Here is a 25,315-nt window from a genome sequence, read left to right as displayed (position 1 = left end):
CTACACCACGAACATGACGTGCTACAGACGCGAAATTTAACCGACAGGAAGAAAGAAGATGCTGTGATATGCAAATGATTAGCTTTTCAGAGCATTCACACAAGGTTGGCACCGATGGCGACACCTACGACGTGCTGACATGATGAAAGTTTCCAACCGATTTCTCATACACAAACAGCAGTTGACCGGCGTTGCCTGATGAAACGTTGTTGTGATGTCTCGTGTAAGGAGGAGAAATGCGTACCATCACGTTTCCGACTTTGATAAAGGTCGGATTGTAGCCTATCGCAATTGCGGTTTATCGTATCGCGACATTGCTGCTCGCGTTGATCGAGATCCAATGACTGTTAGCAGAATATGGAATCGGTGGGTTCAGGAGGGTAATACGGAACGCCGTGCTGGATCCCAACGGCCTCGTATCACTAGCAGTCGAGACGACAGGCATCTTATCCGCACGGCTGTAACGGATCGTCATGGCCATACTGGCGTATCACCCGGCGTGATGGTATGGGGTGCCATTGGTTACACGTCTCGGTCACCTCTTGCTCGCATTGACGGCACTTTGAACAGTCGACGTTACTTTTCAGATGTGTTACGACCCGTGGCTCTACCCTTAATTCGATCCCTGCGAAACCCTACATTTCAGCAGGATAATGCACGACCGCATATTGCAGGTCCTGTACGGGCCTTTCTGGATACAGAAAATGTTCGACTGCTGCCCTGGCCAGCACATTCTCCAGATCTCTCACCAATTGAAAACGTCTGGTCAATGGCGGCCGAGCAACTGGCTCGTCACAATACGCCAGTCACTTCTCTTGATGAACTGTGGTATCGTGTTGAAGCTGCATGGGCAGCTGTACCTGTACACGCCATCCGAGCTCTGTTTGACTCATGCCCAGGCGTATGAAGACCGTTATTACGGCCAGAGGTGGTTGTTCTGGGTACTGATTTCTCAGGATCTATGCACCCAAATTGCGTAAAAATGTAATCACATGTCAGTTCTAGTATAATATATTTGTCCAATGAATACCCGTTTATCATCTGCGTTTCTTCTTGGTGTAGCAATTTTAATGGCCAGTAGCGTACTTTGAAACGTTTCCTAAACTTTTTTTTCGGTTATATGGTTAACCTCAAATATTTAACATGTTAACTCATTTGTAAAGTAATTTGAAATTCGTAGCTGTTTCGTGTACCGGAGTTGGACTTTTTTAAAGAATCGGGAGTTTACTGGTTACTACCAGGTGGTTATAATAAAAGTGCAGTTACTCACGGGGCTCCCGTGTGAGCTATACTTATCGTGTGGCAGCGAAACTAGGTAAACATGCTAATGTCTTAATGTGGAACCGATTTAAGCTTGAAAAAAATTAGTTCCAATTCTGGCCACCACGTGGAAATCTGGCGCTGTGAACGCAAGATTGACATACAGAAATTTTTACTATTGAAAACAGTCTTGATCACAATTTATTTAGTATGATGACTGGTTTCCACCACTACTGTGGTCATCTCCCGACAAATGAGTAAGGACCTCCTTTTGCTGTAGAGTAGTGATTCTCCAGCAGAAGGAGGTCCTTACTCATTTGTCGGGAGATGACCACAGTAGTGGTGGAAACCGGTCATCGTAATAAATAAATTGTGATCGAGACTGTTTTTAATAGTAAAAATTTGTAACATATTGATCACTGTCACTCCCAGAATGTATTCAAAAGTAACATACAGAATTGTTTCCATATCTAATAGTTTAGTGACGAGACACAGACAGAAACGGTCAAACAAGTGAGAAAGGCATAATACTGATTTTATTATTAACCATGTAGTATGAAAACGGTAGTTACCACACAGATGCGCTCTTCCAAAGCAGGAATCACATGCAGTACAGGGAGGTCTCGATAACGTGTAGAGATCATGGTACACCCGACAGGTTGTCTGGGAGTGTTCTTTTAAAAGAAGAATGGACCGGGAATTAAGGTACTTATGAATCCACACCACACAATCACATATGGGGAGCGCAACGGCTCTTCGTGCACAATACGTGGTTCAACAGTACCCACATGTGCCGGTTCTGTTTATTCACTGCAACCTGTAGTTTAAAATGTGCCTCGTTACTCCATTGAGTATTGCCCAGTCACATGTCACCAACTTCGGTCCCTGCTAAAAACTGAAGAGCAAATTCAGGACGTTGCTGTGGATCGTGAGATTCCAGTTGCTACAAGACCGCATAATTTTGACCATGGGATGGACAATTCTCGTGGCACTCCATGAGCACTGCCGCTAACATAGCCAATAACTTCCGCTGGGATAGGACACCTTCTCCTCCAAATGCCACACCGTACTCACCACATGTTTGCGAGTTTCATTATCATTTTCTTTAAAACATTGGATGAGATCTGGCTTTCCTCAGACTTTTCAGTCGGTGATACTCTCTCAGTGCAGCTCTGTAATTGCTGCAGTTCAAATAAGACGCTTTCACTAACAACACACGATCTCTCTTCTCGATAGCCACACTGTTTGCTACACTAAGGTCATCCGAAGACCAGTATCAGTTGCAAAGCGATTTAGAAAAGATTGCTGTATGGTGTGGCAGGTGGCAGTTGACCCTAAATAACGAAAAGTGTGAGGTGATCCACACGAGTTCCAAAAGAAATCCGTTGGAATTCCGTTACTCGATAAATACTACAATTCTCGAGGCTGTCAATTCAACTAAGTACCTGGATGTAAAAATTACGAACAACGTCAGTTGGAAAGACCACATAGATAATATTGTGGGGAAGGCGAGCCAAAGGTTGCGTTTCATTGGCAGGACACTTGGAAGATGCAACAAGTCCACTAAAGAGACAGCTTACACTACACTACACTCGTTCGTCCTGTTCGAATATTGCTGCGCGGTGTGGGATCCTTACCAGGTGGGATTGACGGAGGACATCGAAAGGGTGCAAAAAAGGGCAGCTCGTTTTGTATTATCACGTAATAGGGGAGAGAGTGTGGCAGATGTGATACGCGAGTTGGGATGGAAGTTATTAAAGCAAAGACGTTTTTCGTCGCGGCGAGATCTATTTACGAAATTTCAGTCACCAACTTTCTCTTCCGAATGGGAAAATATTTTGTTGAGCCCAACCTACATTGGTAGGAATGACCATAAAAATAAAATAAGAGAAATCAGAGCTCAAACAGAAAGGTTTAGGTGTTCGTTTTTCCCGCGCGCTGTTCGGGAGTGGAATGGTAGAGAGATAGTATGATTATGGTTCGATGAACCCTCTGCCAAGCACTTAAATGTCAATTGCAGAGTAATCATGTAGATGTAGATGTAGACATTATGGCTGGTCAAATGGCAGCGTGGATTGTCATACAAACAGTGTACAGCCCCGGATTTGCATGTGGTGGCCACAACTGGGACCAGTTTCCGCCAGATTGGCACCTCGTGGCCTTAACTAATTTGTTTTTCAGCGTAAATCTGTTTCGCAATAATGCATTGCCATGTCTACCAAGTTTTGCTGCCATACGATAATTACAGCCCACACTGGACCTGCACGTAGCTGCATTTTAGATGTAACCACCCTCTGCATAAACCACAATGCTATGCCATTGTGTATTGAACAGGGGACCTAGAAACAATGGAGAGCCTTCGTCCCGCCATAGCCCTCAGTGGCAGTGGTTCACAACCCCACAACAGGCCACAGCAGTCCACCCACCCCTCCGCCGTCCCACACCGAACCCAGGGTTATTGTGCGGTTCGGCCTCCAGTGGACCCTTCCCCCCCCCCCCCCCCCCCTTTCACCCAGGAACGTCTCATACCAGATCAGTGCAACCCCAAATGCCTACGTAGTAGAGGAATGATGGTGTACACATACATGGAGACAGTGTTTGCGCAGAAACTGCCGACACAGTGTAACTGAGGTGGGACAAGGGAACCGGCCCGCATTCGCCGAGGCAGATGGAAAACCGCCTAAAAACCATCCACAGGCTGGCCGGCACACCGGACCTCGACACTAACCCGCCGGGCGGATTCGTGCCGGGGACCGGCACGCCTTCTCGCTCGGGAAGCAGCGTGTTAGACCGCGCGGCTAGCCGGGCGGGATATTCTATGCCGTTGGTCACTCCCTCTTCCCTCATTTACAAAGATGCTGCTTGGGTGCTGACGCTTACGATTGTTAAATGGCTCTGAGCACTATGGGACTTAACATCTGAGGTCATTAGTCCCCTAGAACTTAGAACTACTTAAACCTAACTAACCTAAGGACATCACACACAACCATGCCCGGGGCAGGATTCGAACCTGCGACCGTAACGCTCGCTCGGTTCCAGACTGAAGTGCCTAGAACCGCTCGGTCACTGCGGCCGGCAGACGTATATCTGCAGTAGTTTCACAGAACATCCAGAGAAACAGAGAAACTTGAAACGAGCAACAAAATCTGTTCATACGCGTGCAGCTAAATGCGCTGAACTCGGTGGAGACGTTCTGGACATTTATTGTGAATCTGTTATGAAATTCCCGAATGAGTAGAGCACTTGCCCGTGAAAGGCAAAGGTCCTGAGTTCGAGTCTCGGTCGGGCACACAGTTTTAATCTGCCAGGAAGTTTCTGTTATGAAATTGTATGTGCATTGTACAACTTCCTTGCAGGGATGCCAACCACATTTCGCACCACCACACCATTGGCGCGAAATTACGAATGTTCCGGAATATTGTGAACAGACCACGTATGTAGGTCTCACAATGGCTGAGAATACTCTGGTCCAATTCTGTTGCCGAGGAAAAATCCCTGGCAGTACCGGGAATCGAACCCGGGTCCCCCCAGCACGGTTCTCAGCCACGTGCCAACTGAGCTATGTAGACAAATGGTTCAAATGGCTCTGAGCACTGAAGTCATCAGTCCCCTAGAACTTAGAACTGCTTAAACCTAACTAACCTACGGACATCACACATATCCATGCCCGAGGCAGGATTCGAACCTGCGACACTAGCGGTGACGCGGTTCCAGACTGTAGCGCCTAGAACCGCTCGGCCACCACGGCCGGCTTACGATTGTTGACATATAGTTGTTATGTAATGGAACAACAGACAGATTTAAACAACCCACTGACCAGTACATAGTTTTCTCGTTCAGTCGGATTTTTTCTGTTGAATAAAACAACCATATGAAAATAGTCTATGTCAACAACAGCTATATCAATGTTTTTCACTCATTCTGTCAATTCTGTCAGTTTCATTGGTTTCAGTTCATGTGAGATAACTGGCTGAGATGAATCTCTGACAGTTACGGCAATCGCCAGGTTTGAATGATTTCACCTACATATTTTTTTAAGCCTTCTCAGTTATACATGAACTGTGAGTAGGGCTGACAACGTTCTTAGAGGCAAATAATGTAATTTATTTCAAAGATACATGAGTAAAAAGTAGACAGTCCGCAGCTCGTGGTCGTGCGGTAGCGTTCTCGCTTCCAACGCCCGGGTTCCCGGGTTCGATTCCCGGCGGGGTCAGGGATTTTCTCTGCCTCGTGATGACTGGGTGTTGTGTGATGTCCTTGGGTTAGTTAGGTTTAACTAGTTCTAGGGGACTGATGACCTTAGATGTTAAGTCCCATAGTGCTCAGAGCCATTTGAACCAACCAAAAAGTAGACTATATTTCCAAAAATGATTTTCAAAATTTATGTTTTATTTTACTTAAATACGAATTTTTCATACTACTGACATTGAATATCGGTTTCATTCTAGGTTTTGAAAGTATAATAACTCATGCCACATTACAAATTTATGTGTAAATAAGCGAACAAATAATTTTTTAATTTAAATTCATTGATTGCTATCATGTCAGTTTCCCTTATGCTGTTCATGGAAATGTGAATTAAATTTTAGAAAGTTGCTTCTTACTAACTCATTTTGTAATATGCATTCATACTGCGCAAAAAAAGCACTGAATTAATGTTTACTCATCTTAATGTTACCACTAAACTCTCGTCAGGTGATAAACTAGCTCTCTAATTAGTATTTTGTTTTTGTAATATTTTTCTGGAATAGTCACAAGTAAGATATCGAATGATTTTACAGTCTGATGGAATTACATTTTCCTGTACACATATGAGTCTCAATTTTATCTTCGATAAGGATAGAAGCTGAAGTAATGAATTAAAATTTCTGCTACAGTTGGGACTTGACCCCGGATCTCCTGAGTGGTAAGCAAATGTGCTAGCCATTTTTTTAAAATTTTTTTTTTGTTCGTTCTTGATCGTTGTGTTTGGTCGTTGCGGACATCACATGACATCCATTTTTTCTTTTGGTTGATCCTTCCACTGTAGTTTTTTTATTACACAGGCCAACCGGCTCTCTGACCAAACACGTTGAGCTACCGTGCCGGCGTGCCATTGCCTCACTGTAACACTGCAGCCGCCACCACTGCACGGCCTACACTAGTCCAACGCCCGCCCCAACACAAATTTCAGTTCCTACTTCTTAAATCGACATTATTGCCAGGGCTCTCCTACAGTGGAACAGCACCCGAGCTTTACATAATGGTGAAATCCTGGCTGTACATAAGGCTTCAACCAGGGTGTTAGGGAGGGCGCTGGACTAAAAATCGTGCAGGTATGCTATGGTCGTGTATTGGTTAGCCCACCCGCCAAATAAGCAAGAGGCATGGGTACACGTCCAGGCCCTACCATAAATTTTAATTCATTGCTTCAGCTTCTATCTTTTTTCTGGTCATCAGTCTACTGACTGGTTTGATGCGGCTCGCCACGAATTCCTTTCCTGTGCTAACCTCTTCATCTCAGAGTAGCACTTGCAACCTACGCCCTCAATTATTTGCTTGACGTATTCCAATCTCTGTCTTCCTCTACAGTTTTTGCCCTCTACAGCTCCCTCTAGTACCATGGAAGTCATTCCCTTATGTCTTAGCAGATGTCCTATCATCCTGTCCCTTCTCCTTATCAGTGTTTTCCACATATTCCTTTCCTCTCCGATTCTGCGTAGAACATCCTCATTCCTTACCTTATCTGTCCACCTAATTTTCAACATTCGTCTATAGCACCACATCTCAAATACTTCGATTCTCTTCTGTTCCGGTTTTCCCACAGTCCATGTTTCACTACCATACAATGCTGTACTCCAGACGTACATCCTCAGAAATTTCTTCCTCAAATTAAGGCCGGCATTTGACATTAGTAGACTTCTCTTGCCCAGAAATGCCTTTTTTGCCATAGCGAGTCTGCTTTTGATGTCCTCCTTGCTCCGTCCGTCATTGGTTATTTTGCTGCCTAGGTAGCAGAATTCCTTAACTTCATTGACTTCGTGACCATCAATCCTGATGTTAAGTTTCTCGCTGTTCTCATTTCTACTACTTCTCATTACCTTCGTCTTTCTCCGATTTACTCTCAAACCATACTGTGTACTCATTAGGCTGTTCATTCCGTTCAGCAGATCATTTAATTCTTCTTCACTTTCACTCAGGATAGCAATGTCATCAGCGAATCGTATCATTGATATCCTTTCACCTTGTATTTTAATTCCACTCCTGAACCTTTCTTTTATTTCCATCATTGCTTCCTCGATGTACAGATTGAAGAGTAGGGGCGAAAGGCTACAGCCTTGTCTTACACCCTTCTTAATACGAGCACTTCGTTCTTGATCGTCCACTCTTATTATTCCCTCTTGGTTGTTGTACATATTGTATATGACCCGTCTCTCCCTATAGCTTACCCCTACTTTTTTCAGAATCTCGAACAGCTTGCACCATTTTATATTGTCGAACGCTTTTTCCAGGTCGACAAATCCTATGAAAGCGTCTTGATTTTTCTTTAGCCTTGCTTCCATTATTAGCCGTAACGTCAGAATTGCCTCTCTCGTCCCTCTACTTTTGCTAAAGCCAAACTGATCGTCACCTAGCGCATTCTCAATTTTCTTTTCCATTCTTCTGTATATTATTCTTGTAAGCAGCTTCGATGCATGAGCTGTTAAAGCTGATTGTGCGATAATTCTCGCACTTCTCAGCCCTTGCCGTCTTCGGAATTGTGTGGATGATGCTTTTCCGAAAGTCAGATGGTATATCGCCAGACTCTACACACCAACGTGAATAGTCGATTTGTTGCCACTTCCCCCAATGATTTTAGAAATTCTGATGGAATGTTATCTATCCCTTCTGCCTTATTTGACCGTAAGTCCTCCAGAGCTCTTTTAAATTCCGATTCTAATACTGGATCCCCTATCTCTTCTAAATCGACTCCTGTTCCTTCTTCTATCACATCGGACAAATCTTCGCCCTCATAGAGGCTTTCAATGTATTCTTTCCACCTATCTGCTCTCTCCTCTGCATTTAACAGTGGAATTCCCGCTGCACTCTTAATGTTCCCACCGTTTCTTTTAATGTCACCAAAGGTTGTTTTGACTTTCCTGTATGCTGAGTCTGTCCTTCCGACAATCATATCTTTTTCGATGTCTTCACATTTTTCCTGCAGCCATTTCGTCTTAGCTTCCCTGCACTTCCTATTTATTTCATTCCTCAGCGACTTGTATTTCTGTATTCCTGATTTTCCCGGAACATGTTTGTACTTCCTCCTTTCATCAATCAACTGAAGTATTTCTTCTGTTACCCATGGTTTCTTCGCAGCTACCATCTTTGTACCTATGTTTTCCTTCCCAACTTCTGTGATGGCCCTTTTTAGAGATGTCCATTCCTCTTCAACTGTACTGCGTACTGCGCTAATCCTTATTGCTGTATCTATAGCGTTAGAGAACTTAACGTATCTCGTCATTCCTTAGTACTTCCGTATCCCACTTCTTTGCGTATTGATTCTTCCTGACTAATGTCTTGAACTTCAGCCTACTCTTCATCACTACTATATTGTGATCTGAGTCTATATCTGCTCCTGGGTACGCCTTACAATCCAGTATCTATCTTTATCAAAGATTTTACAGTCATTCGTAAATAACCAAAACATTTGTCTTGAAATTCCGAAGTTGTTTGTACAACTTATTGCGATCACGACGTGCAGTCCTGTCACGATGCCTTGTAGACAGCAAAATGGTAGTTCATGCAACAGTTCATATTTCAAAGAAACATTTTTTTGCCAGAAGCATTTTCTGACTTGGTATTGGAAGAGACTTTTCCATAGCGCAAGCGAGCGGCTGCCATCGATGCTACAATGTTGACACCACGCATCCAAGCGCTCAACACCAGCTAACAAGGGGAGACCGCCAATTGTGAAATTCAGATTCGATTCATACTGCGCATAATAAAAGCTCATGGCCAGAGGTGTAATGCGGCAAAGCACCAAGATGCACGTCTCAGCCGTTGTCGAGAAAATCGACAGTTAAAAGAAACCGTTGCGGTGAAATACTCTCTACGACTAACAATTTTTTACAGCGTCGCGGCACAGCGGTAAGCGCTCGGGTTCGTAATCCGAAAGTCGCCGGATCGAATCTCGCGCCGTGCAATTTTTTTATTATTAGTTTTTTGTAATTCATATATATATATATATATATATATATATATATATATATATATATATATATATATATATATAAAGTATTAATGAATTGCTTATGCATGTTGGTGAAGGCGGATCGCTCTCCAATTGTACCGCCTCCATTTTTCCGTTTGTTTAACAGGGTGTACCAAAGCTCTCACGTCCGCACTGATTATATATACATATATATAATTCCCGGCAATCAGTTTCAACAATTATGCATATAATAAGTTGTTGAAAGTCGTTTGTCGTGGAAAAACTGGCGACTTTGAGCATCAGTATGTTTTCCGCAAACAAAGTTGTATTTCACAAATGTTATTAATTGTCTTCATAATGTTAACCACGTATAGTTAACGGAAGACGTAGAAACGATATTCCGAAACGAATACGTATAGCGTAAGTCAAACGTTCGAATTAGAATAGAGACCCCACGAACACAAATTTGCTGTGGCAGGTATGAAATATAAACTCCGTTACTCGCTCGTTACACTTGAAGGACAGATGTTGAATGGGCCGAAAAGAGCCGCCACATAACAGCGTAGTCGCCTGCCAACTTCGAAAGAAGGTAGATGCGGTGCCTAACATCGTCGAAAATCAGTGCGGACGTAAGAGCTTTGGTACACCCTGTTAAACAAACGGAAAAATGGAGGCGGTACAATTGGAGAGCGATCCGCCTTCACCAACATGCATAAGCAATTCATTAATAGTATATATATATATATATATATATATATTAGAATTACAAAAAGCTAATTATAAAAAAAATGCATTGCGCGAGATTCGATACGGCGACCTTTGGTTTAAAAACCCGAGCGCTTACCGCTGCGCCACGACGCTGGAGAAAATTATCAATCGTAGAGAGTATTTCACCGCAATGGTTTCTTTTAACTGTCGATTTTCTCGACAACGGCTGAGAAGTGCATCTTGGTGCTTTGCCACATTACACCTCTGGCCATGAGCTTTTATTATGCGCAGTATGAATCGAATCTGAATTTCACAATTGGCGGCCTCCCCCTGTAAGTCAAACGGTACCCACACACCTAGGCAGTTGTGTTCCGTGAGGCCGAAGCATTGCGGGACCTCTCGACTCGAGCATTAGACTGGCCTGCTCCGAGTCCTCACCTCGGTCCTGTTGAGGATTTATGGGACATGCTGGACAGACAACTTTTGCACACGTCATGTAGCAGGCATGCAGAGGTCCTTACTGAGGAGTGGGAAAAGATTCCAGTAGAAAATGTTCGCAGGCTTGTCATGAGCATGCCTCAAAGATGTGAGGCAGTAACACGGACACTTAGATGGCCTACTGGTTACTGAAATACACGGTGTTACAAAAAGATACGGCCAAACTTTCAGGAAACATTACTCACACACAAATAAAGAAAAGATGTTATGTGGACATGTGTCCGGAAACGCTTACTTTCCATGTTAGAGCTCATTTTAGTTTCGTCAGTATGTACTGTACCTCCTCGATTCACCGCCACTTGGCCCAATTGAAGGAAGGTAATGTTGACTTCGGTGCTTGTGTTGACATGCGACTCATTGCTCTACAGTACTAGCATCGAGCACATCAGTACGTAGCATCAACAGGTTAGTGTTCATGACGAACGTGGTTTTGCAGTCAGTGCAACGTTTACAAATGCGGAGTTGGCAGATGCCCATTTGATGTACGGATTAGCACGGGGCAATAGCAGTGGCGCGGTACGTTTGTATCGACACAGATTTCCAGAACGAAGGTGTCCCGACAGGAAGACGTTCGAAGCAATTGACCGGCGTCTTAGGGAGCACGGAACATTCCAGCCCATGACTCGCGACTGGGGAAGACCTAGAACGACGAGGACACCTGCAATGGACGAGGCAATTCTTCGTGCAGTTGACGATAACCCTAATGTCAGCGTCAGAGAAGTTGCTGCTGTACAAGGTAACGTTGACCACGTCACTGTATGGAGAGTGCTACGGGAGAACCAGTTGTTTCCGTACCGTGTACAGCGTGTGCAGGCACTATCAGCAGCTGATTGGCCTCCACTGGTACACTTCTGCGAATGGTTCATCCAACAATGTGTCAATCCTCATTTCAGTGCAGATGTTCTCACAATCAACATGTGTGGGCTGACGAGAATCCGCACGCAATTGTGCAATCACGTCATCAATACAGATTTTCTGTGAACGTCTGGGCAGGCATTCTTGGTGATGTCTTGATTGGGCCCCATGTTCTTCCACCTACGCTCAATGGAGAATTTTATCATGATTTCATACGGGATACTCTACCTGTGCTGCTAGAACATGTGCCTTTACAAGTACGACACAACATGTGGTTCATGCACGATGGAGCTCCTGCACATTTCAGTCGAAGTGTTCGTACACTTCTCAACAACAGATTCGGTGACCGATGGATTGGTAGAGGCGGACCAATTTCGTGGCCTCCAAGCTCTCCTGACTTCAACCCTCTTGACTTTCATTTATGGGGGTATTTGAAAGCTCTTGTCTACGCAACCCCGGTACCAAATGTATAGACTCTTTGTGCTCGTATTGCGGACGGCTGTGATACAATACGCCATTCTCCAGGGCTGCATCAGCGCATCGGGGATTCCATGCGACGGAGGGTGGATGCATGTATCTTCGCTAACGGAGCACATTTTGAACATTTCCTGTAACAAAGTGTTTGAAGTCACGCTGGTACGTTCCGTTGCTGTGTGTTTCATTCCATGGTTAATGTGATTTGAAGAGAAGTAATAAAATAAGTACAAACATGGAAAGTAAGCGTTTCCGGACACATGTCCACATAACATATTTTCTTTCTTTGTGTGTGAAGAATGTTTCCTGAAAGTTTGGCCGTACCTTTTTGTAACACCCTGTATATGTTTTGCTGCCCTATGTGATCTAAGTAAAGGGGTATACACATTTCTTACGGCACTCTGCCCAATTTCTGGTCATGTCACAAACATGTGTGATGAGAAGAGAACACGATATCTACATTTCTCTAAAATAAGGGTTACATTTTCCAGAACAAAAGTCTGTTCCACTCGAAACATTCCTGACAAAATAGTGCAGGTACTTAACATATCGCCCCTTTAATTTTTAGGGTGCTGGGCCTCAACAATTAAAAAGAAGCATTATACGATCGCTTTGCTGTCTGTCTCTGTCTGTCTGATTCTTAAGAACACCTTTCCTCTCGAATGGGTACACATGTCAGGTTCAACTTTATGTTACATGTTTCCTTAGCGGTGTAAGAATTCTTCTAAGTGCCGGCCGGGGTGGCCGAGCGGTTCTAGGCGGTACAGTCTGGAACCGCGCGACCGCTACAGTCGCAGGTTCGAATCCTGCCTCGGCCATGGATGTGTGTGCTGTCCTTAGGTTAGTTAGGTTTAAGTAGTTCTAAGTTCTAGGGGCTGATGACTCAGATGTTAAGTCCCATAGTGCTCAGAGCCATTTGAACCATTTGAACCAATTCTTCTAAGTCAAAAAATGGCTGAAATGGCTCTCAGCACTATGGGACTTAGCATCTGAGGTCATCAGTCCCCTAGAACTTAGAACTACTGACACCTAACTCACCTAAGGACATCACACACATCCATGCCCGAGGCAGGATTCGAACCGGCGACCGTAGCAGTCGCGTGGTTCCGGACTAAAGCGCCTAGAACCGCTCGGCCACAGCGGCCGGCTGAAATTTGTCACGAAGCAATGTTTCACAGTACAAATGAACGAAAACTCCGAAAACCGTTAATTTGTAATTTTATAGCACCAAAAAGTTGTTTTTTTTCTTTTGTAAAGAGACCCTTTTTCCCCACAACAGGCTGGCGTATCAAGTTCAAATGTATGTCACATACTAAGGCCTGTTGTCCCTTGGCAGTGCAAAAATTTTAAGCTTCTAAGTCAATTCATTCAAAACAACTGGTTATTCGTGTCACATGTGTTGAGGTGACAAAAGTCACAGCATACTTGTTAACACAGTGTCGGACCTGCTTGCACAGTTCGACGCTACGTGGACTCAACAAGCCGCTGGAGGTACCTGGCAGAAATATTGAGACTCGCTGCCTCTATAGCCGTCCATAATAACGTGTTGCCGGCGCAGAATTTTGTGGACGAACTGACCTCTCCATTGTTGTTGTTGTTGTGGTCTTCAGTCCTGAGACTGGTTTGATGCAGCTCTCCATGCTACTCTATCCTGTGCAAGCTTCTTCATCTCCCAGTACCTACTGCAACCTACATCCTTCTGAATCTGCTTAGTGTATTCATCTCTTGGTCTCCCTCTACGATTTTTACCCTCCACGCTGCCTCCAGTACCAAATTGCTGATCCCTTGATGCCTCAGAACATGTCCTACCAACCGATCCCTTCTTCTGGTCAAGTTGTGCCACAAACTTCTCTTCTCCCCAATCCTATTCAATACTTCCTCATTAATTATGTGATCTACCCACCTAATCTTCAACATTCTTCCGTAGCACCACATTTCGAAAGCTTCTATTCTCTTCTTGTCCATGTTTCACTGCCATACATGGCTACACTCCATACAAATACTTTCAGAAACGACTTCCTGACACTTAAATCTATACTAGATGTTAACAAATTTCTCTTCTTCAGAAATGCTTTCCTTGCCATTGCCAGTCTACATTTTATATCTTCTCTACTTCGACCATCATCAGTTATTTTGCTCCCCAAATAGCAAAACTCCTTTACTACTTTAAGTGTCTCATTTCCTAATCTAATTCGCTCAGCATCACCCGACTTAATTCGACTACATTCCATGATCCTCGTGTTGCTTTTGTTGGTGTTCATCTTATATCCTCCTTTCAAGTCACTGTCCATTCTGTTCAACTGTTCTTCCAAGTCCTTTGCTGTCTCTGACAGAATTACAATGTCATCGGAGAACCTCAAAGTTTTTATTTCTTCTCCATGGATTTTAATACCTACTCCGAATTTTTCTTTGGTTTCCTTTACTGCTTGCTCAATATACAGATTGAACAACATCGGGGAGAGGCTACAACCCTGTCTCACTCCCTTCCCAACCACTGCTTCCCTTTCATGTCCCTCGACTCTTATAACTGCCATCTGGTTTCTGTACAAATTGTAAATAGCCTTTCGCTCCCTGTATTTTACCCCTGCCACCTTTAGAATTTGAAAGAGAGTATTCCAGTCAACATTGTCAAAAGCTTCCTCTAAGTCTACAAATGCTAGAAACGTAGGTTTGCCTTTCCTTAATCTTTCTTCTAAGATAAGTCGCAAGGTCAGTATTGCCTCTCTATTACGTCCCATAAATGTTCAGTGGCATTCCTATTCGGGCAATGTGGGTGATCAAACCATTTGTATGAAACGTCCAGAATATTATTCAAATTAATCGCGAACAGTAGTTGGCCTGTACCATGGTGCACTGCCATCAATAAACATTTCATCGTTGTTTGGGAACATGAAGTCCATGAATGACTGCAAATGGTCTCCAGATAGTCCAATATAAGCATTTCCAGTCAATGATCGGTTCAGTTGGCCCATAGGACCGAGTCTATTGCATGTACACACAGCCCACACCATTATGGAGCCACTACCACCTTGCACAGTGCCTTGTTGACAATCTGGGTCCATGGTTCTGTGGCGTCTGTGCCACAGTGGAACCGTATCATCAGCTCTTACCAACTACAATCAGAGCTCATCTGACCAGGCCGCGGTTTTCCAGTCGCCTAGGGTCAATGATGAAAATAAAAGAAAGGTTCAGGAGTGGAATTAAAATACAAGGTGAAAGGATATCAATGATACGATTCGCTGATGACATTGCTATCCTGAGTGAAAGTGAAAAGGAATTAAATGATCTACTGAAGGGAATGAACAGTCTAATGATTATACAGTATGGTTTGAGAATAAATCGGAGAAAGACGAAGGTAATGAGAAGTAGTAGAAATGAGAACAGCGAGAAACTTAACATCAGCATTGATGGTCACGAAGTCAATGAAGTTAAGGAATTCTGCTACCTAGGCAGTAAAATAACCAATGACGGACGGAGCAAGGAGGACATCAAAAGCAGACCCGCTATGGCAAAAAAGACATTTCTGGCCAAGAGAAGTCTACTAACATCAAATACCGGCCTTAATTTGAGGAAGAAATTTCTGAGGATGTACGTCTGGAGTACAGCATTGTATGGTAGTGAAACATGGACTGTGGGAAAACCGGAACAGAAGAGAATCGAAGCATTTGAGATGTGGTGCTATAGACGAATGTTGAAAATTAGGTGGACTGATAAGGTAACGAATGAGGAGGTTCTACGCAGAATCGGAGAGGAAAGGAATATGTGGAAAACACTGATAAGGAGAAGGGACAGGATGATAGGACATCTGCTAAGACATGAGGGAATGACTTCCATGGTACTAGAGGGAGCTGTAGAGGGCAAAAACTGTAGAGGAAGACAGAGATTGGAATACGTCAAGCAAATAATTGAGGACGTGGGTTGCAAGTGCTACCCTGAGATGAAGAGGTTAGCACAGGAAAGGAATTCGTGGCGGGCCGCATCAAACCAGTCATTAGACTGATGACCAAAAAAAAAAAAAAAAGGGTCCAACCAGGATGGTCACTGCTCAAGGCAAGGTGGTGCAGGCGATGTCGTGCTGTCAGTAAGGGCACTCGCGTCGGTCGTCTGCTGCCATAGCTCACTAACGCCAAATTTCGCTGCACGTGGTAGCCGTCCGGTCTAGGGCACCTCGCCATGCTTCACGCGGCTCTTCCCGTCGGAGGTTCGAGTCCTTCCCCGGGCATGGGTGTTTGTGAGTTAATGTAACTTCAATTAAGTAGTGTGTAAGCCTAGGGACTGACGACCTCAGCAGTTTGCCGCCACAGGAACTTACTACAAATTTCCAATTTTTCCAAATTCCGCCGCACTGTCCAAACTGATATGTTCGTCATACGTCTGACATTGGTTCAAAAATGATTGAAATAGCTCTGAGCACTGTGGGACTTAACATCTGAGGTCGACAGTCCCCTAGAACTTAGAACTACTTAAACCTAACTATCCTAACGACATCACACACATCCATGCCCGAGGCAGGATTCGAACCTGCGATCGTAGCGGTCGCGCGGTTCCAGACTGTAGCGCCTAGAACCGCTCGGCCACACCGGCCGGCGTTTATGAGTTATTTCACGCAGTGTTGCCTGTCTGTTAGCACTGACAGCTCTATGCAAATGCTGTTGTCCTCGGTCGTTAAGTGAAGGCCGTCGGCCACTGCGTCGTCCGTGGTGAGAGGTTATGCCTGGAATGTGGTACTCTCATCACACTATAGACAATGTGGCTCGCGGAATATTTAACTCCTAAATGATGTCCGAAATGGAATGTCCCATCCGTCTAGCTCCAACTACCATTTAGCGGTCAGAGTCTGTTAATTTATGTCGTGTGGCCACAACCACGTCGGAGACCTGTACATATGAATCCCCTGAGTAGAAATGACACCTCCACCAGTTTGGTGTCCTTTTATACCTTTTGTACGGAATATTACCGCCATATGTATACGGGGTGGTCCATTGATAGTGACCGGGCCAAATATCTCACGAAATAAGCGGCAACCGAAAAAACTACAGAGAACGAAACTCGTCTAGCTTGAAAGGGGAAACCAATGACGCTATGGTTGGCCCGCCAGATGGCGCTGCCATGAGTCAAACGGATATCAACTGCGTTTTGTTTAAAACTAGGAACCTCCATTTTTTATTACATAGTAGTATAGTAGGTAAAGAAATACGAATCTTTTAGTTGGACCACTTTTTTCGTTTTGCGATAGATGGTCCTGTACTAGTCACAAACGTATAAGTACGTGGTATCACTTAACACTCCGCCAGTGCGGGCGGTATTTGCTTCGTGATACATTACCCGCGTTGAAATGGACCGTTTACCAATTGCGGAAAAGGTGGATATCGTGTTGATGTATGGCTATTGTAATCAAAATGCACAACGGGCGTGTGCTATGTATGCTGCCCGGTATCCTGGACGACATCATCCAAGTGTCCGGACCGTTCGCCAGACAGTTACGTTATTTAAGGAAACAGGAAGTGTTCAGCCACATGTGAAACGTCAACCACGACCTGCAACAAATCATGACTCCCAAGTAGGCGTTTTAGTTCCTGCCGCGGCTAATCCGCACATCAGTAGCAGACAAATTCCGCGAGAATCGGAAATCTCAAAAACGTTGGTGTTGAGAATGCTACATAAACATCGATTGCACCCGTATCATATTTCTATGCACCAGGAATTGCATGGCGACGACTTTGAACGTCGTGTACAGTTCTGCCACTGGGCACAAGAGAAATTACGGGACGATGACAGATTTTTTGCACGCGTTCTATTTAGCGACGAAGCGTCATTCACCAACAGCGTAACGTAAACGCGCGTAATATGCACTATTGGGCAACGGAAAATCCACGATGGCTGCGACAAGTGGATCATCAGCGACCTTGGCGCGTTAATGTATGGTGCGACATTATGGGAGGAAGGATAATTGGACCCCATTTTATCGATGGCAATCTAAATGGTGCAACGTATGCTGATTTCCTACGTAATGTTCTACCAATGTTACTACAAGATGTTTCACTGCATGACAGAATGGCGATGTACTTCCAACATGATGGATCTCCGGCACATAGCTAGCGTGCGGTTGAAGCGGTACTGAATAGCATATTTCATGACAGGTGGATTGGTCGTCTAAGCACCATACCGTGGCCCGCACGTTCACCGAATCTGACGTCCCCGGATTTACTTCTGTGGGGAAAGTTGAAGGATATTTGCTATCGTGATCCACCGACAACGCCTGACAACATGCGTCAGCGCATTGTCAATGCATGTGCGAACATTACGGAAGGCGAACTACTCGCTGTTGAGAGGAATGTCGTTAGATGTATTGTGAAATGCATTGAGGTTGACGAACATAATTTTGAGCATTTACTGTGGTATTTACAGGTAATCACGCTGTAACAGCATGCGTTCTCATAAATGATAAGTTCACAAAGGTACATGTATCACATTGGAACAACCGAAATAAAATGTTCAAACGTGCCTACGTTGTGTATTTTAATTTAAAAAACCTACCTGTTACCAACTGTTGGTCTAAAATTGTGAGCCATATGTCTGTGACTATTACAACGCCATCTATCACAAAGCGAAAAAAGTGGTCAAACTAAAAGTCATATTTATTTACCTACTACACGAATATGTAATAAAAAATGGGAGTTCCTATTTAAAAAAAACGCAGCTGATATCCGTTTGGCCTATGGCATCGCCATCTAGCGGTCCAACCATAGCGCCATCTGGTTTTCCCCTTCAAGCTAGACGAGTTTCGTTCTTTGTAGTTCTTTCGTTTGACGCTTATTTCGTGAGATATTCGGCTCGGTCACGATCAATGGACCACCCTGTATATGCATATTGGTGAGGTATGACATTCACCGTGAAAGGTCTCTGTTTGATTCCTTTCATGTTAATTTCTTAAATCTGTTGTCATTTACGGCATACATTCCATTTCTGAATTTACTGTGCTGTTTCTGACTCCATCTCGGAGGAGACTGAGTAGTGGAACGTGTTACTTTTACACATAAACAAGAACGATCTGTCACACTACTACACTTCAAAACACAGTTTATATGTAATTCATGTCACACAGTCTCATACGGAACCTACATCTGCTTTCTTTTATATACTGTATATGATAAGATACTGTCATCCCCCTTCCCTTCTGTGTGAAAGGATGAATGAGCAAATGTATTCCTAGTTGCATGCTTGATGGTAGCAGACAAGCCTGTCTGCTAGAGAACAGTAGGACCAACGTCGGAACAGGTAGCTACGCTTTCTAAAAGCAGAGAGGTTTCTATCCTTAGTATGGTCCTGTCCATCCCTTGTCATGTTGGTATAGGAAGCTGCCTCTCTGGTCACTTCCGTTTGTCTTTGTGAGCCACCCTCAGGAAGGGACCACGGCAGTCTGTCCGCAACGAGCGTCTGAAGTGGTAAGATGTCCGGCTAAGCGCGTCTCTACTAAGTCCGTAGGACAATGGATTTCTTAAGTTCAGCCTAACTGAAAATTTAATCACCTTTATTTCAGGTTTAGATCTAAAATATCTAATGTTATCTTAAATTGCAACACTGTAATTTTAGTGTGAAGTTCAAAATAATATCTTCCGGTAGTTGCTTTGTCACTACTTTGTGAGTAAAGTGGAACCACGTGTTGAGGATCCGTAACTCTAACTACCATCATCAATCTTAAATGCGAATGTGCGTGAGATTATAACGTCTCGTCTTGACCATATTTTTCAATATAGCAACTTTTCTTTATGTTCAACCCACGTGGGGTGTACTTTGTGAGACCAGTACCACGTGCTTATACAACTGTTTGACCCGTCAGGTTAATAGTATGACGACAGTAACCAGTTCGAGGTTTTTCTTTTGTAAATTGCGTTTCCATGTAATTTATTTTAATTATCAAAATTATTGTGGAGTTATGCTCGTTGCGTAAACCAAGTTGACCAAATGTAGCATGTGGTGCAATCATCAAAGCAGCCCTCAGCTATTCTTTTCGGGAAGATTTCACAGAGAGTTAGTATGAATTTAGTATACCAGTGTGTGGTAATTTCACGACGTAACTTCTTTGGGTGAAAATTGAATCGGTTGGTTGTGGTTAATTTCCTCTTGCATATGTTTCAACGTTCTTCGTGTATTATTTTATGAATGCAGTGTTATATGCAATCTTGACTCCATATTTGATGTGTTCTGTAAGATTACAAACTCACGTTTTTACAATCCTAAATAAGGCACCAGTTATGAATCAAGTTTAATATGCTGAAAATTTAACGGAACAATGATCAATGTTAAAATAAATTTCCAAATATAAACTGATTTATTTCTTTTTATTTAAATTCTATTTTTATATATATATATATATCGCCGGTTGTCGTAAGATGACTATTTAAAGATTATAATTAACGTTAGTCTGGTTGGCAATTTAGTAAACTAGACTGGATACCTGGTGAAACAGTTGCTCACAAGGGAACCTCCCCATCGCACTTCCGTCAGATTTAGTTATAAGTTGTCACAGTGGATAGGCCTTGAAAAAGTGAACACAGATGAATTGAGAAAACAGGAAGAAATTGTGTGGAACTATGAAAAAAATAAGCAAAATATACAAACTGAGTAGTCCATGGGCAAGATAGGAAACATCAAGGATAACGTGAGTTCAGGAGCGCCTTGGTCCCGTGGTTAGCGTGAGCAGCTGCGGAACGAGAGGTCCTTGGTTCAAGTCTTCCCTCGAGTGAAAAGTTTACTTTCTTTATTTTTGCGTAGTTATTATCTGTCCGTTCGTTCATTGACGTCTCTGTTCGCTGTAATAAGTTTAGTGTCTGTGTTTTGCGACCGCACCGCAAAACCGTGCGATTAGTAGACGAAAGGACGCGCCTCTCCAATGGGAACCGAAAACATTTGATCGCAAGGTCATAGGTCAACCGATTCGTCCACAGGAAAACACGTCTGATATATTCTATACGACACTGGTGACGGCATGTGCGTCACATGACAGGAATATGTTGTCGACACACCTAACTTGTACACTTGGCGAATGGGTAAAAAGATTCTTCTATCTTGACCGATTTAGGTTTTCTTGTGGATGTGATAACCACTCCCAAAAAGTGATGAAAACATAAGAGTTTGTCACATAAACTGAAAATAAAAAATTAAACTTTTCACGCGATGGAAGATTTGAAGCAAGGACCTCTGGCTCTGCAGCTGCTCAGGCTAACCACGGGACCACGGCGCTCCTGAGCTCATATTATCCTTGATGCTGCCTATCTTGCTCATGGACTACTCAGTTTGTATATTTTGCTTATTTTTTCACCGTTCCACACAACTTCTTCCTGTTTTCTCGATTGATCTGTGTTCAGTTTTTCAAGGCCTATCCACTGTGCCAACTTATAACTAAATCTGAGGGGGCTGCGATGGGGAGGTTCCCTCGTCAGTAATGCAAGGTTAACTTCGCCAGATAGCTCACAGCTTTTAAACCGCTTTTATTGTTGAATATCAGCAGCGCTTTCAGAACTACATAAAGCATCAACATTACAAACGTTTCAGGTTTCGGTGAGATACGCACCGGAAGATGAGTCCGTCCTGGGCCATGGCGTAGACGATGCGCGGCATGGGGAACATGGAGCCGAACATGGAGACGGTGAGTCCGGCGAGCGCGCCCACGGCCACGATGCACTTGCACTTGTAGGCGCCCACCTGGCCGAACATCTCGACCAGCGCCGAGTCGGCGTCCACCTTGTTGTACGGCACTGCGGGCACACCAAACAGGCCGCGCTCAGGATGCGCTCCAAGGGGGCTGCAAGACTGGGCCGCTCGCGCCGGTACACAACACAGGGAAACAGGGGCCGTCTGCGCAATGCGCACACCAGCGGTGGAAAAGGAACTCTTAACAAAACAAAAAAAAAAAAAAACTAGAGTTGCTTATTCTTGTGGATTGAATTCTCAGTATAGCTGCAATGTTGGCACTCTTCAGCATTTGAATAAAATACAGGGTGCATCAAACAGAGTGATCCGATTTTAAAAATCGTAACCACAGTCATGCTCATAAATTAAGGATAATGCTGATTGATACATGGTGAAACAACGCTCTGGTGGGCGATTTGCAGGTTTAAATCACCTCGGGGTATGACCGTGCGGTGCATTTGACCTGCGGTCATCGCACGGTGGCGCTGGCAGCAGTCCACATACGCAGAGGTGTGTTGGTGCTGTCAGAGTACGGTGTAGCGAGTAAGTGTGCAGACGTTTTCAGACGTGCTAATGGTGACTGTGTGTTGAAAATGGCCCAAATAACACATATTGATGACGTTATGAGGCGTAGAATACTAGGGCGACTGGAGGCTGGTCAAACGCAGCGGGTCGTAGCACCTCCGTGTGCCACAAAGTGTGATCTCGACATTATGGCAACGATTCCAGCAGACAGGAAACGTGTCCAGGCGCTACAGTACTGGACGTCCGCAGTGTACAGCACCACAAGAAGACCGATATCTCACCATCAGGGCCCGCAGACGGCCACGGAGTACTGCAGGTAGCCTCGCTCGGGACCTTACCGCAGCCACTGGAACAGTTGTGTCCAGACACACAGTCTACAGACGACTGAACAGACACGCTTTATTCGCCTGGAGACCTGCAAGATGCATTCCATTGACCCCTGGTCACAGGAGAGCCCGTAAAGCCTGGTGTCAAGAACACAGTACATGGTCATTGGAACAGTGGTCCCAGGTTATGTTCACAGAAGAGTCCAGGTATAGTCTGAACAGTGATTCTCGCCGGGTTTTCATCTAGAGTGAACCAGAAACCAGATACCAACCTCTTAATGTCCTTGAAAGGGACGTGCATGGAGGTCGTGGTTTGATGGTGTGGAGTCGGATTATGATTGGTGCAGGTACACCGCTGCATGTCTTTGACAGAGGAACTGTAAGAGGTCAGGTGTATCGGGACGTCATTTTGCACCAGTATGTCCGCCTTTTCAGGGGTGCAGTGAGTCCCACCTTGCTCCTGATGGATGACAACGCATGGCCCTACCGAGTGCCATCGTGGAGGAGTACCTTGAAACAGAAGACATCAGGCGAATGGAGTGGCCTGCCTGTTCTCCAGACCTAAACCCCATCGAGCACGTCTGGGATGCTCTCGGTCGACGTATCGCTGCACGTCTTCAAACCCCTACGACACTTCAGGAGCTCCGACAGGCACTGGTGCAAGAATGGGAGGCTGTACCCCAGCAGCTGCTCGACCACCTGATCCAGAGTATGCCAACCCGTTGTGCGGCCTGTGTACGTGTGCACGGTGATCATATCCCATACTGATGTCGGGGTACATGCGCAGGGAACAGGGGCGTTTTGTAGCACACGTGTTTCGGGACGGTTTTCTCAACTTATCATCAATACCGTGGGCTTACAGATCTGTGTCGTGTGTGTTCCCTATGTGCCTAAGCCATTAGCGCCAGTTTTGTGTAGTGTCACGTTCTGTGGCACGACATTCTGCAATTATGTTATTTTAGATGTGTGCTTGAACAACTCACTGTCGGAAACAGCGAACTCTAGAGTTACTCCGGTAGGTAGCAGCAGTGTATGCGGACTTCAGTTCTACTAAAAATGGTGTCGGGAGAACAGAAAGCGCTTTGTGTTCTACTGTTCAGCGTGACTTTCGTATTAGGTACGGTGTAGATCCTCCTACAGCACAGAGCATTAGACGATGGCATGGAACAGTTCCCAGAAACAGGTTGTTTAAAGGCAGATCGCCGGGCCGTCCCCGAGTATCTGACACATACGTAGAACGCATCCACCACAGTTTCACGAGGAGTCCGCAGAAATCCGTTCGCCGTGCAGCTCGACAGCTCAAGGTGCGCCCGAAGTCCGTCTGGCGTGTGTTGCGTCGACGTTTACACACGAAATCGTACACAATTCAGCTACTGCAAAGATCTTCGTGAAGATGACAAACAACAGCGTCTGCAGTTCTGTAAGTCCGTTCTTGGCAACTTGGAGGATGACAGTTTTCTTCCACGCTTAGTGTTCAGTGAAGAGGCAACATTCTATTTAAATGGAAAGGTGACGCGTAGTAATATGAGAATATGGGGTATGGAGCAACATGAGAGGGACTCTCCAAAATTTAATGTCTTGTACAGTTTCATGGGAAAATGCGTACCGTCCGTTTTTCTTTGCCGAGAACACTGTTACAGAAAGCACATATTTCGATGTGCTTCAGAACTTTCTTTCCCCACAGTTGGAGACGGATTCGAACGACTTCATTTACCGACAGGACGGAGCACCGCCGCACTGGCATCTGGATGTGGAGGAATTTTTAAATCCAAGGATTACTGCACTATGAATCGGTCGCACTGGACCAAATGATTCAGCCTTACATTACTGGCCTCCAAGGTCACCGGACCTGACTGTATGTAATTACTTCTTGTGGCGGTTTATAAAAGACTGTTCACGTGCCTTTGTTACCAACAACAATGAATGAACTGAGACGTCGCATAACAGCAGCTGTGGAAGCTATAACTCAAGACATGCTTTCTGCAGTGTGGGAACAATTTGAATACCGCACTGACGTATCCCGTGCATCTAAAGGGGGGCATATTGAACACCTATGAAAAGGTATGAGAAAAAGCTTTTTGAGTTTCCTGTTCATCAAAAAACAAAATTCATTGTATATGTCATAGTTTCTGAAATGTAGACGTGCCAAATCGGATGATTCTGTTTGATACACCCTGTATTTTGATCATACCGTCTGTTTCACAATTCATGTTAAACACTTCTGGAGCTTGTAGAGGGGACTTAGTAGATCAAGTTTAACACAGGAAGCCATGTCCCGAAAAGTCACCAAGCGCTACAGAGCATCAATGTTATAGGCGCCGTTGCCTGTAAATTTATGTATACAGGGTGTTACAGAAAGGTACGGCCAAACTTTCAGCCGGCCGCGGTGGCCGTGCGGTTCTAGGCGCTCCAGTCCGGAGCCGCGCTGCTGCTACGGTCGCAGGTTCGAATCCTGCCTCGGGCATGAGTGTGTGTGATGTCCTTAGGTAAGTTAGGTTTAATTACTTCTAAGTTCTAGGGGACTGATGACCTCAGCAGTTGAGTCCCATAGTGCTCAGAGCCATTTGAGCCAAACTTTAAGGAAACATTCCTCACACACAAATAAAGAAAACATGTTATCTGGACATGTGTCCGGAAACGATTAATTTCCATGTCAGAGCTCATTTTAGTTTCATCAGTATGTACTGTACTTCCTCGATTCACCGCCAGTTGGCCCAATTGAAGGAAGGTAATGTTGACTTCGGTGCTTGTGTTGACATGCGACTCATTGCTCTACAGTACTAGCATCGAGCACATCAGTACGTAG

The 25,315-nt window shown here is 44.5% G+C and overlaps 1 protein-coding gene across 1 annotated transcript in view; it reads right to left on the bottom strand.

Annotated features, from left to right (window-relative positions):
- LOC126427225 (probable cationic amino acid transporter) overlaps positions 1-25,315 on the bottom strand; it is a 546,247-nt gene that overhangs the window by 130,575 nt on the left and 390,357 nt on the right. Inside the window, exon 7 of the mRNA XM_050089463.1 lies at positions 21,540-21,723. Within this exon, the coding sequence (XP_049945420.1) occupies positions 21,540-21,723 (184 nt within the window). The remainder of the gene's footprint in view (positions 1-21,539; positions 21,724-25,315) is intronic.

This window comes from Schistocerca serialis, chromosome 11 (assembly GCF_023864345.2).
Source record: "Schistocerca serialis cubense isolate TAMUIC-IGC-003099 chromosome 11, iqSchSeri2.2, whole genome shotgun sequence".
Classification (NCBI taxonomy): domain Eukaryota; kingdom Metazoa; phylum Arthropoda; class Insecta; order Orthoptera; family Acrididae; genus Schistocerca; species Schistocerca serialis.
The sequence above is the reverse complement of the archived record's forward strand: the minus strand, read 5'-3'. Positions and strand labels throughout refer to the sequence as shown.